The 13016-nt window shown below is 40.6% G+C and overlaps 1 protein-coding gene across 20 annotated transcripts in view; it reads left to right on the top strand.

Moving 5' to 3' along the window:
* Positions 1–13016, top strand: part of LOC309349470 (uncharacterized protein) — a 113085-nt gene that overhangs the window by 30885 nt on the left and 69184 nt on the right. For 17 of the 20 annotated variants that reach the window (XR_014159894.1, XR_014159900.1, XR_014159901.1 and 14 more), the window contains one exon: positions 8506–8561. Coding sequence is in view for 7 of the 20 variants with exons in the window: in XM_081875520.1 (XP_081731646.1) it covers positions 8506–8561 (56 nt within the window). In the remaining 13 variants the exon portion in view is untranslated. The remainder of the gene's footprint in view (positions 1–8505; positions 8562–13016) is intronic. The other 3 variants (XR_014159895.1, XR_014159921.1, XM_081875525.1) reach the window with 1 other exon arrangement.

Raw genomic sequence — 13016 nt, 5'->3', positions numbered from 1 at the left:
GCAGAGCATAGAGAATAGAGGAAAATATGGAGTTTGGGACAGGAACCCCCCTCATTAATTCTCCTAGAATATGGTATCAAGTAGTTCCGAAACAGGGTAGGGAAATATTTATTCTTCGATTATGGATGTGTCATAATAGGCACCATCTTAGACATTTTCTTCTGTATGTGAGAGAAATAGGAATAACTCTTCTAAGATGGCAGTTTGCCAACACAGTTTTTATAAGTACTTTTATTTAAAATGATGACCATGTTTTGCTTTTAATGAACATGCTTCTCAATTAATTGAGCACCCCTTTTAATTGATCGTCAGTTTTCAGATCAAGCAATCCAAGACAATTCTTGACTAAATAATGCAGCCCTACTGATTAGCTTTCCTAGGGCTGGTTCACATGTCATTCTAAGCCAAAACATGGCTCAGCATGAACACACAAGTGTACAGACTCCGGGAGAGGAGATTGTGGCTGTTTTGCTTCCCCCCAGATGCTCTGCTGCTGTTCTGAGCTATGGTTTGACTTAGTGTGTAATCTGAAACTGGCCTCATAGTTTAGCTCTCTGCGTCTTGACCTGTAACCAAGATTTGTCCTACGGTTTATGGCTTGTGGTTTGTCCAGGAGAGCTGAATCATGAGTCTGGGTTTGAACAACATGCTAAGCCAAAGCAACCAGCGTAGTTCAGTGGCAGGAGGACCAAGAAGGACTCAAAGACGCCCCAGTTTTGAATTCGGGATCCCCCACACTTGATCATTCATGCCAAACCATGACATGGCCTACTGTGACATGTGAGCCAGGCCATTATGTGGAATGGAAGTGCACAAGAATGATTAGTGGTTACTGTATAAATGGTATGTATTCTTTGTTAATATAAATATAAATAATACAAACAAATGTATTATTTGTTTGGTATGTATTCTGTTACTACTATGAAGTGCAGCTCCCCAGACCTCTCTGAATGGCAGTTGTGCAAAGTCTAGTGAAAGTTATAGCTAGGCTAACTGTGTATGAACTTAACTGGGAGTAAATCCTGCTGAGTAAATATACATAGGATTGTGCTGCCAGAGCCCAATGAACCATCAGGAATCTAACATGGCTGTTGATGCTGCAATTTGGTCCATGGCAAGAGTTAAAGGTAGTCTTGGAGCCAAAGTTCATAGTCAAGCATGCAATTCCCTAACGTAATGTGTGGAACCACCCTGTTCATCATTATAATTTATGCTCTTTCCCCACCCAGCCTTCTGCAAACCATTTGGAAGATAACCAAAATGTCGGCATAGAATAGCTTTTTAATATAGAAAATACTGTTGCAAGAAAACATTTATTTGATTGCACAGAATATATTTTGTTTCTATACATCGAAACATTGCTGCCGATTAACACAAATCTGTGTCATTGTAGCTGCTGAGAAATATGTTTTCCTTGGTTTAAACTACAGAACTCTCTCTATAGAGACACTTATCAATAGCAAAATTAATCACAACAAGAGATTTCAGTGCATGTTGTGGCTTGCTGTGCTAATGTAGTTTACTTGTTTCAGTCAGGTAGCTTCCTTATAACTTTTTATTTTCAGATTCACATCTTAAACATGTTACCCTTGTCCAGCCTTCTGGATTTCTTCTAAAGTGTATTGGTACATTGCCAAGTGATGCTGCGTGAAATTAATAAAATATGTCCAGATCTTTGTCTTAGTGAGCCAAAATCTAACTCAAACCATTTGCCCTTGTAATAATAATATACAGATGCATGATAGGATTGGGAAATGCTTCCTTGTGATAACTTTGGCCCTTGTCCTGTGAGCTACCGAGTATCTCAAAAGTCATTGAGCATCTCAGGCTCTTTACTAGACTCCTCCAAGCTGGTGCCCTCCAGATGTTTTGCTCCACTCTGTTTTCCAGCCAAGACTAGGACTGGGAGAGCAGATGAAGGTGATGAATGGGCAGCAATAGTCTTGTGTCTGATCACTTGGCCACATTCTTCCATCTTTCTGTGCTGCTATCTTATATAGTGGCTAGGAAATCTCCGTAAATATCAAGGTCACATGCCATGCACCTGTAACCTGCAGTGACTTGGGGGCAAGGCCTCATCTACTCCCAGTTTAGGAGGTGAGCTTCCACTCAGATCATGTGCACAGGAGATGAGAGTGAAGCCATGCAAGGCTCAAAATTGGAGCGAGGGGCTATGCATGTAAGAGCAAGCTCCCCAATTTAAACCATCCCCTGCAAAGTGTGGCCAGGAGCAGGTGGGGGCATGACAGTGGAGGAGAGGCAGTGGGCATGACATCCCTCTTGTCTTCCAAGGGATTGCAACTGCATGGAGAAGAGTGCTTGAAGGAGGCTGTAGTGAGAAAACAATCCACATTCAAGTTACAGGACAGCATGGAGGTAACCTTCGCCTCTTTTCTGACATCTTATTAGCTACTGTTTTAGATGTCTACTAGGGAAGCTGATGTGGCTAAGAAGGGGATAGGGGTGTGTGTATTTCATTAAAGCCCAGTTCCCTTTCCCCCTGACATTGTTTTGAATAATTTGTTTTTTGAAGTGCAGAGGAAACTTCACCAAAGGGGCAGAAATTTGGCAAAGGATCTGTCCAACTGAGAAATATCTTATGTTAGCTTTTCCCGACACATATTCCCACACTGTCCTGTTCCGATTGTCTGAGAGGAGCTTGCTTAAGTCCCTTTCTGCTCTGGAGATAGAAGGTGGACAGGACTGCCCAGCAATCTTCTTATTTTCCAGCTGCCTTTTCTGACCTTGGGCATTTGAAATGAAATGCAGCATTTAGAAGCCATAAAACACTTAATCACAATCCAATCCAAGAAAAACATGACATAATAACAACAATAGTAGAAATAAAGCAGCAACTCTGATTCGGATTCCATGAAAGCAGTTCCCCAGAGAGGTCTACTGCTCGCCTTCCAGAAACAATGTAAGCTCCACCACCACCACCTCTTTAATGGAGATAGGCCTTTAAAAATTTCTGTCTGTTGTGAATTGGTAATTGGGCATTTTGTTAACCTACACCTTTTGTGCACGGGGTGGGGGAAGCATGTTGGCTGCATAGTGCGTGTTAGTAAGGGATCTTAATAATACAAAATACTACTCTGTTACGTTGATGAACAGAGACTTGTAGCTCTTTTGCCTTATCATCAACATCTGCACAATGATGACTAAACAAAGATCGACTCGAAAACAGTTTGCAAATAGTGTTCAAGTTTATGGCGAGAAGCCATAGGCCAAAGTAAACATACTATATTCACATGCAGCATTACTGAACGAGGGGGGAATAAGGGGAATAAATCATGACTCCAATGTACTCCAATGTTTTTCTTCCTCTCTCTTAAAACTAGTCCAGGGAGCTGATTGGCAGGAGATTCAGGAGAGAAACAAGGAAATGCTTTTTCACACAGCGTTTAGTAACCTATAGTGTCACAAGACATTGTGATGTCCGCCACCTTCGATGGCTTGCAAAGGGTATTGGGCCAAGTCATGGAGGGCTGGGCTATCCATGACTACTCTTCATGTATATGCTATGGTGAGGTTCAGAAGCAGCATCCTTCCAAATACCTGTTGCTGGGAATCAGGAGTGGGAGAGGGCCAATGGATTCATGGCCTCCTTGCGGGATTCCCATGGGCATTTGGTTAACAACAGTTGAGAAATAGGATGCTGGACTACGTGGGCCTTTGGACTGTTTCAGCAGAGCTCTTCTTACCGTATGTTCCAACAACCAGTATAGGCATCGGCGTACATAAATATTTGTAAAACACTTTTCGAGTTGCATCATGACAGGAGGTCTGTTTCTTGATGTTTACTTGCCTTCATATAGCTTTCAAACATTACATGTCTTGCTTAGATTTAAAAGAGCATTGGTCCAACTGTTTCAACCTCTTTGCGTATTATTTCTTCTTGCAGATTTGGGGTTTGGCGTGAGCACTTAGCTCTGCTCAGGGTCAGCCCTGCTATTAGACAGTGAGGTAGCTCTCTCAAGGCAGCTGATTTGGGGTGTTTGTTTGTTTAATATAATGAAAGGGCATAAAATTATTAGTTATACAATATTTTTTATTACATTTTCACTTCAAGGGACGGGGAGTTTCCTGCCTCAGGTGCAAAAAACAAATAGGTTTGCCTTGTCTCCTATTACCATGATTTAAGGGTAGTGGTGTGGTGGCAACAGGGATGTCAAATACTGCTCCAGCCCCGGCAGATAAATGTCTTCATCTGGCCCTGGGTCCACTGATCTTTTGTTAATCAGTCTAGCCATGGCAGTAAGATATATAGAGACATAAAATAAATTATGAGATATGATTATGATATAGTACCAGTGTATATTATTAATATTTTCTTTCTGCTGTTGATATGACATGATGGTCAAAATAACAACAAACAAACAAACAAACAAACAAACAAACAAACAATAAAGATTACAGTATAGAGCTGTGCAAGTTTCTAGTCCCCAGTAGTGAAAGTGAAGATTGTATCTCCAGAATCCTGAGGGCATCTGGGCAGATTTCGTATTGGCTAGTGCACTGAGCTTCCTGTCTGAAGATTTCTCTGACCAGGGAGCCTAGTCCCTATCCTTATATTCTGTAAGTTCTACTCCTTCCTCTCTACTTCTCTAGTGATGTGGGGTTCATTTTCCTTGTGCAGCAGAAACTGTGTTACTAGAATGAGTTTTACCCATTATGTGATTTATATTGCATAAAATATTGCTTCTTAAACTGCATACTGCAAAGGGCATTTTGTGTGACAAAAGAGGTACTGTTGCCTATTCTTCTCTGGCAGGAGGGCTCCTGTGTTTTTAATGGCAGCCTGACATTGCTTCACCTGACATTGCTTAGCAGACAAAGCATTTCTCATAATGTTATTGCCATGCCAGGGAAAAATTCCCTTGTTAAATAAATGCTCACCTGTTGGCCAACTGTCAAAAACACAGGAGTCCTGCAGGAGGAGAAAACTGACGGAGAAGCAGTTACAAAGTCGACTGGTAGTAATAAGCAGAGGTCCATTTTTCTACTCTATCAAAGCTGGCTGTTGGATGCCAACCACTCGTTTTCTTGTTAGAAATGCTTACTGCATGATTTTCTTTCTTTTCTTTTCTTCTTTTAAAATACGTTTCCTAAACAGTTATTACTGTTAAGGGACTGGTGTTTGGCAAAGCTCTACTCTTAAAGTTGGCCTTACTACCTCTCTTGCTGCTGGAAATTTCTGTGATCCAATAAAGCAGAAGAGCAGCCTTCTGTACAGTTGTCTGGATGCCCTTCAAACTGTCAGAGCTAATAATGGCAGAAATGAACATAAAAATGGAGAAAAGCTCATTCCACAGAATTGCCAACTTTTCTCTGGCAAGGCTCCTATGTCTTTTAAGAGAACAAGAACTGTCTAAGTAGATGTTGCAACCCTCTGTCCATAACTAGAAATTCAAGAATGAGAAGCTCTTGGAAGCTTCCGGAGAGTATGTGGAGCTTCTGAAGACTCTTTAAGGATCTTTACAAGCCCTTAAGAATTGAAAAATGTCCCTGCTATATTATCTACATCATTTTAAGTAACAGCTGCCGAAATACAAGCTTGTAAATAAAAGTAATAGATCGTTTTTGCTGAAATCATCTCAAACATTAACTGAGTATTAACTGCTAGCTTCTTTTGTGGTCATGGGCCAATACAAGAAAGTGTCACATTTATACTCATCATGTAATATATTAATGCATCTAGTTCTTGAATTTAGAATCATATGAATGTTGTCAGTGTTTTTTTTGAAGCAAAGCTAATTCATTCTACAGATGTCAAACATCTTGTGTAGGGCAACAAGCAGCAGCAGCAGTTCACACGCTTAGATGTTATGTAGGAACAATTTACTGTTCAGAGCCAGCTTTTAATTGTGCTGAAAACATCAATGGACAGTCCAAAAATACTTGACACTCTCCCATTTTCTGCTATGTTTTAAGAGGGTGTGTAGATGACATAAGAGAGTACGTCGATGGGATCAAGATGTTGATTCTTTACATCCAATCTTTTGCTGGACATTCTGAAAGGAGCCACACTTGGCTCTTCAGATCGAGCCTGTCTTAGATAGAACAAATACCTAGGTTAGGTTTCTGTTTTCTACTTCAGTGCCCACTGGGAAAGAATAAAACCTCACACAAACTACATAACGAGAATTGCTCTCATTAATTATATCTACATACTTTTTTCCCCCAGACTTTCTGTCCCGGTCCTCACTGGTGGATGCAATACTCATACTCCCAATGCAGTTTTTGAAAAAGGCTTTAATTTGTAGGTACAGAATTCGGCTGCCAGGTTGCTCACCGGAGCAAGACAATTTGAGCATTTTACACCAATCCTGGACCGACTGCACTGGTTGCCAATTACCTTCTGGGCCCAATTCAAAGTGTTGGTTTTGACCTATAAAGCCTTAAACAGCTTAGGACCACAATACCTCAAGAACTGCCTCTCTCCGTATGAACCTACTCAGACCCTGAGATCATCTTCTGAGGCCCTTCTTCGAGTGCCTCCTCCAAGAGAGGTCTGGAGGGTGTGATAACACAAGAATGGGCCTTTCTGCAGTGGCCGCCCCCTTCGTGGAATGCTCTCCCCAGGGAGGTTTGTCTGGCACATTCATTATATCTTTGGATATATATATCCCGGTCTTTGGATGATTAATGTTCTACGGCCTTTTAAATGTGCTTGTGGGAGGGCCACATTGTTTTGCCGTTTTTGTTTTGACTATTTATTCGGGTTTTCGTCTTGTGTTTCTATCTTGTGAACTGCCCTGAGATCTTTGGATGAAGGCCGGGGGTGGCGGTATATAAACCTAATAAATAAATGATAATAAATAAATCTGGTTGCAAATCATTTAGGTTAGCAATAATAATAATAATAATAATAATAATAATAATAATAATAATAATAATAATTTATTATTTATACCCCGCCCATCTGGCTGAGTTTCCCCAGCAAGTGTTACTGTGGTTGAAGCTCATGGTTTGGTGTAAGCTGGTGTTATCCCAACACTTGACATCTGCCCCCCTCTCCTTTCAAAGATCAGGGGAGGCGCAGTCATTCGGATGGCTGATTGCCATGGGACTGGGCAAAGTGGGCACACTTTGAGCAGACTAAGTTTGCCAAGTCTGTTTCAGCCAGTGCAGTTATCTTTGTCCTTGGCGATAGAGACTGAGCCGCTGACTGATCTAGCTCAAGGCACCTCCCTTTCTTGTAATTACATGTTCACGCTTTTCATCTTCAGAGCAGCTCTGTGTTTACCCATATTTCTGTTTTCAGGTAATGCCTCTCCTATTCTTCCACTAGAACTTTGACTTGTCCCCTTATAGACCATTTTTTTCTTAGCCTTCATTCTTCCTCTTAATTCTTTTATTTTTCCTGTGCATTGCACAGTCCATTGTTCCATATTATATTCCATGCTTCCTCGTTCCTTCTTTCATATTCCTTTGCCCTTATTACCAGATTTGTTCAAAAAAAATGATCCCCTGGTGGTATTTGATCACCACTGGCAGCTATCTCTGCTGTCACTGCCGCCTCTGTGCTGATGCTTATCCCACAGATAGTCATACAATTATACAGAGATTATTAATATAATCACCATGGCAACTGGCAAACTTACGAGAAGAGCCATTCAAAAGGATTCCAATTCTCCCCAATTCTTCATTTGAATTAAATGCTGAATTATGCCAGTTAAAAGATTGACAGCAACTTACAAACTTAATAAGCTGAAACAAAAGGAAAATCTAAATTAAAAAACCTCTTTATACTGATTGATATCTATTCTGTATTGAAGCCTCTAAAAATAAATAAAATAGTGCCAAATCTAACAGCATCATAAGTTTTGCCTTTCTATGCATATGTTAGGGTGTTTTTTTTTTTAATAAAAAAAGATTTCATAGAAATGTAGCTGATTAGCTAGAAAATGACTTCCTGGTTGTAAAATGCAATAATATGACATGGTGTTGAACATCAATATAAAACAAGCAGCTGCTCCATTTTAGGCTAGCAGATAATTTGGATTTAGTTTATTGGTTAGTGTGTGCTGCAAAAATAAAATAAAATAAAGAAACCCCCCCTGACCAAACCACATAAATGGATTTCCTAAAATATACAAGGGGGGTGGGGGAATACTTTAAGTCCCATTAAAATAACTGGGAGTTTTGCTATTGACTTCAGCGGGTTATGGATGGCACCCTATATCAGAACCTGTCAGTCTCAGCTGGACCTCTCTGACCTTTTCTGCAGCGTGCAAGTAATGAGATTGCCCTTTCCCTTCCTGACACAGTTGCATCACTTGACTCGAGGAGCTAAGCATTTTCAACATGTCCGTATTCTCCAGAGGTGTCATTTTCTGATTAAAACAAATCAAAAAGCTTCAGACTTGGCATGGCAGTAGTAAAAATCCTTTCCAGATATTTCATTTTAAATTTTTTTTTAAAAAATAATGGCAATGTATATTTTCCCTCAGTCACAATAATTTTCTTTTTCTTTTCATCATCCGTTTCCTACACATGAAGAAGACTGAAAGCAAAGTGGCTCTGCAGTCAAGCCAAGCGATCATTATTCACAGAAGGTATGTATTCCCCCCCATGTCTCTTGTCTCTCTTGATCCTTTGCTACTCTACTTCTGTTTCGTATCATTATTTATAACCTTCTAGCTAAAGTTCAAGGATGCAATCCAACCCCCTGTGCTTGCAAGCAGTAGGATACAGAATGGCTTCCACAAGGTCCTGTGAAAACCCCTCATCAGCTTCCTCCATACATGATGCAACTTGGCTGGGCCATCTGGTTGTGGACAACCAAAGTCCTTCCTGTACCTTTCCATTTAACACACCTTACCGTCGTCCCCCCCCGCAAGGCCTCTGGGTGTCGCTCTACTCTTGACTTTGCTAGAAGTAGCCAGGGTGGGGTCCTGAGGAAAGGCGAGCTACTTAATGCTGGTGATAAGACATGGGAGGTCCTCTGATGGAACAGGCCATGACGAGTAAAGTGCTTGGAAGAGCAGCAGCATGTTCAAGGCAGCTGATGAGAGATGGACACATTATTGTTGGGTCCTTAGGAGCCCCTCTGTTCCTGGCAAGAGCAGGGTGCACCCAAAAGAAACAGCCAGCAAATAAGCACACATTATGAACTTGTCCTGCTGATTTCAGTGGGTCCCCTATGAGTATGACTAAGGCTGCCATCCTAAACCCTTTTACCTAGTAGGAAGGCCTAAAAAGTCAATGGAATATGGTTAGGATGTTCTGTAAGTCTGGATGCAATCCATAGTTTTAAACTCACATAAAGGCCCAAATTCTCACTTCCACCTTACCTTTAACATTGGTCAAGGTATCTCAGTCTAGGAAAACTGCCTTATTATCTCAGAATGATCTCTTTGTATTGTCCGATAAAAGTGTTCCACATTCCTAGGAACCCATTCCATCTTTTCTATCCTGGGCATTGACCCACCTCACAGGTAATGCTGTGTTTAACCAGGGATTAGTGCACATAATCAAATATGTGGGTTCCTGCCGTGATAATTGCAGCTGCCACACTGTTCAGGGCTAATATAAAAATATTAAGGAGTTTATAAATGCTTCAAATTTAATAGAAAAAATCTTCTGTCCAGGAACTTGTGTGTTTGCTAGTTCATGCTAAGCCATGATTTGGCTTAGTACTATGCGTGGTCATTCAATCAGTTAACCTTTTCCTTATGATTTCCCAGATGTTTAATGCATTGCTGTGTGACAGCTAACATTGTTATTATCTTTAATCTTCATTTAAATGTTAAGTTTCAGTAATACAACCTAATTTAAGGGAAGTTTTAAATGACTTAGTTGATTAGAGAATATACTCCTGCCAAGTATAAAATGATTCCTAAAATTTCAGATTTTCATGGAACCAATAAAGACATTTCACAGCAGAGCCTGTTAATTTATTTGTTGTCAGTTTTGAGAGCAACAGAATATTGCAAAACACATTGCACAATGGAATTGTCCAAGGCAATGAACATTTGATCTGTAGCCAGTCTTGACGCAGCCAGTGTGACAGCATATATGCGTCAGAGTGACCTTACTTGCACATTCCAGTTCAGAAAAATAGCAAGAAACACAAAGACACTTTGATGCATTTTAGATAAACAAATGCCATCACATTTTCAGCAAAAAATGTATATAATACAGTTGACCCTGACCATTTCTGAAGTTCGAGGATACCAGGTTTTAATGGTTCCAGGCACAATGCCATCAACCATAAACCTCAGAAATGCCCTCTTTTGTAATACTGAATTCAATTTCTTTTGTAGTTTCTTTTACCATATTTTTTAACCGAAACCATGTGCTCAACTAGTGAATACAATGCATTTTGTTCTCAAACTTGTATCAGCATCAATAGTTCTTCCTCTCTCTCTCTCTCCCCCCCGCAAAAGTCTGCACTCATAGGCAGTTGGCAATTTTCAATGCAGTTCTAAATTGTGCTTTTAACTTTAAATAACAAATATTGAGGTAATTTGGCAGTTAAAATATTTACCCTGGATTTGGCTGATTCTGCGTTGCATACTTGCATATTGTTTAAGTTGTAAATTTTCCACATATGCTGAGTTGAACCACCTGAGCCAGAGTTTCTATGTCATCCTCTCCACTCTTCACCCCCAACGTAACATATTTGTGCAGACTCCATGGGCCACCACAACCCCAATCCAGCTCATTCTACTCCTGCATAAAACTGGCATGAGATCGGAGATGAGCTGTGCGTCCTTGTCACTGTCTCCATCACCCTCCATGAGTTGGAGAGTGAACTTTTGAAGTGGGGACACCTCCACAAGAACAGGAGATTCCCTGCTTCAGAGAGGGTTGGTAACCAGTTTGTGGAGGACTATGGGAGTCGTGCTCATTCTTGCTCTCTCCACTCATGTGTTGGTTTTGCATGCAAATAGGATACAGTGACTTTAGTATAAGGTATGTTGTCCAAGTTACTTGAGTATATTTTATTGGCAGTGTGACTTAAGATTATGATTATAGTATATACTACAATATATATATATATATATATATATATATATATGTATATAGTATATAAATCGCTATTGTAGTATATACTCAGCTATTTCATTTCCCATGTCTGCACTGCAAAATGGGTAAGGATTTGCATTGTGGGTACCAGAACGAAAGCCCATTGAAGTCAGTTAATAGACAATGTCCTCATTTGTCAGGCTTCAGGCAATCAGCTTTCTCTCCCCTTTGGCAGTAGATGAGCAGAACAAAGGACAAGGAGTCTTCTTACCAGTTAGAAACTTTAATGACCACAGCGAGAGAACAAATAATCCCTTCCTAGGGATGGCAGTGTTCCCAATTAAGGGTTCCACCCACTTCCTCCCTAGTCACCCATGTCACTACCACGTCTTGTAACCTGATCTCGTAACCACTGTGCTTCATGTGCTGCCACCCTATCAGCTCTTCTTGACCTTGGGCTGAGCAGATGGATGCTTTCCAGAGACTGTGAATCTGTTAACTCTATCTCTTCTAGTGTTTCTTCTGCTAACTGTTCCCCATCCAGAATTTCCCAGCTTCTGCCTTCTGAACTATGTCTCTCTGCAAACCACTTTTCCATATCTATACTGTCCTCCTGCTCCTGGGAAGATTCAGGATCCTGATCAGGGGGAGGGGGAGGCTCCCACCATTCCTCCTCAGTGCAGCCCTCCTCAGCACGGCCCCTGACATCATGGGATGATACTCTAGTGCAGCACAGCAGCAAAATGAGCCCATACATTACGCTAAACCATACATCTTATGTGCATTATGTACAAACCTAGCCACTGTGCTGCTTTATAGAGTAGTTGTGCTTGAGATCCAAGTGTGAAGGATTGGCAAATTCATTTTTCTAACAGATTGCTCATAAAACTATAACATTTATTGTACTGTTCTAGCAATGCATTTCTTCATCAAATCCCATATCAAGATTACATTAATGACTCGACAGATACATGTAACAGGCAGTGAAGTGGGTACATATGAATCTGGATGGGTTAAAGTATAGCAGATACAGGATGGAAATGCAGGTTGATTTTTCCTCTTTGGGGACCCCAGTTAGCAGGCGAACACAACTTGAACTCTTCCCACCTGGCTCCTTTCTTCCTAGAGCAAACAGGTAGTTTAATTTTTTGAATGCCACTCTTTTTGAGGGGGATTCAATCACAAACCAACCAATTCAGTCTGTGCATTCCAATATTATTTGGATTTCTAAAAAGATTTTGTAGAATGAACTTCCCAAGCAAACTAATATAACTACCCAATTTTTTGCATGGATGTAGCATTGCTCCTCATTTATTAAAGAGTATTTGAAGTAGTTCATAGCATCTCTAGTGTGTGGAAAGAAGAGACCACAATACAGTGGTACCTCGCAAGACGAATACCTCGAAAGACGAAAAACTCGCAAAACGAAAGAGTTTTTCTTTTTTTGAGTTGCTTCGCAAGACGGATTTCCCTATGGGCTTGCTTCGCAAGACGGAAACGTCTTGCAAGTTTGTTTCCTTTGTCTTGCAAGTTTGTTTCCTTTTTCTTAAAACCGTGCATTCACTTCGAGGAGCAACTCATAGCACGCGGTGTGGTAGCCTTTTTTGAGGTTTTTGAAGACTTTGGTGATTTTTGAAGCTTTTCCAAAGTCCGTGCTTCGCAAGACGAAAAAATCGCAAGATGAAAAAACTCGTGGAACGAATTAATTTCGTCTTGCGAGGCACCACTGTATAGAAAAAATGGATATCATTAGAATTGTGGCAAAACTCTGGTTTCTTCTCCTGTCAGAAATGTCAACCATGAAACTGTTTAAAAAAGAGAATAATCCTGCTGATGAGGCGCTCAACACCAAAGCTCTATTTGTTTGCAGAATAAAGGGTATCTTTGAATTGTTTCTTCACATGCATTTCTAACTTTCCATCCATTCTTAGAATAACACCAGATCAATATGCATCCAGTGCCCTTGATTGTGCCTCAAAAGGCACAAGCTAATGATGCCGACAGCTATTGAAAAGCTTTCCATTTGGCCCAATGTTGGA

Source organism: Podarcis erhardii (assembly GCF_964252035.2).
Source record: "Podarcis erhardii genome assembly, chromosome: 9".
Classification (NCBI taxonomy): Eukaryota; Metazoa; Chordata; class Lepidosauria; order Squamata; family Lacertidae; genus Podarcis; species Podarcis erhardii.
Note: the sequence above shows the minus strand (reverse complement) of the source record. Positions and strands in the feature narration are given on the sequence as shown.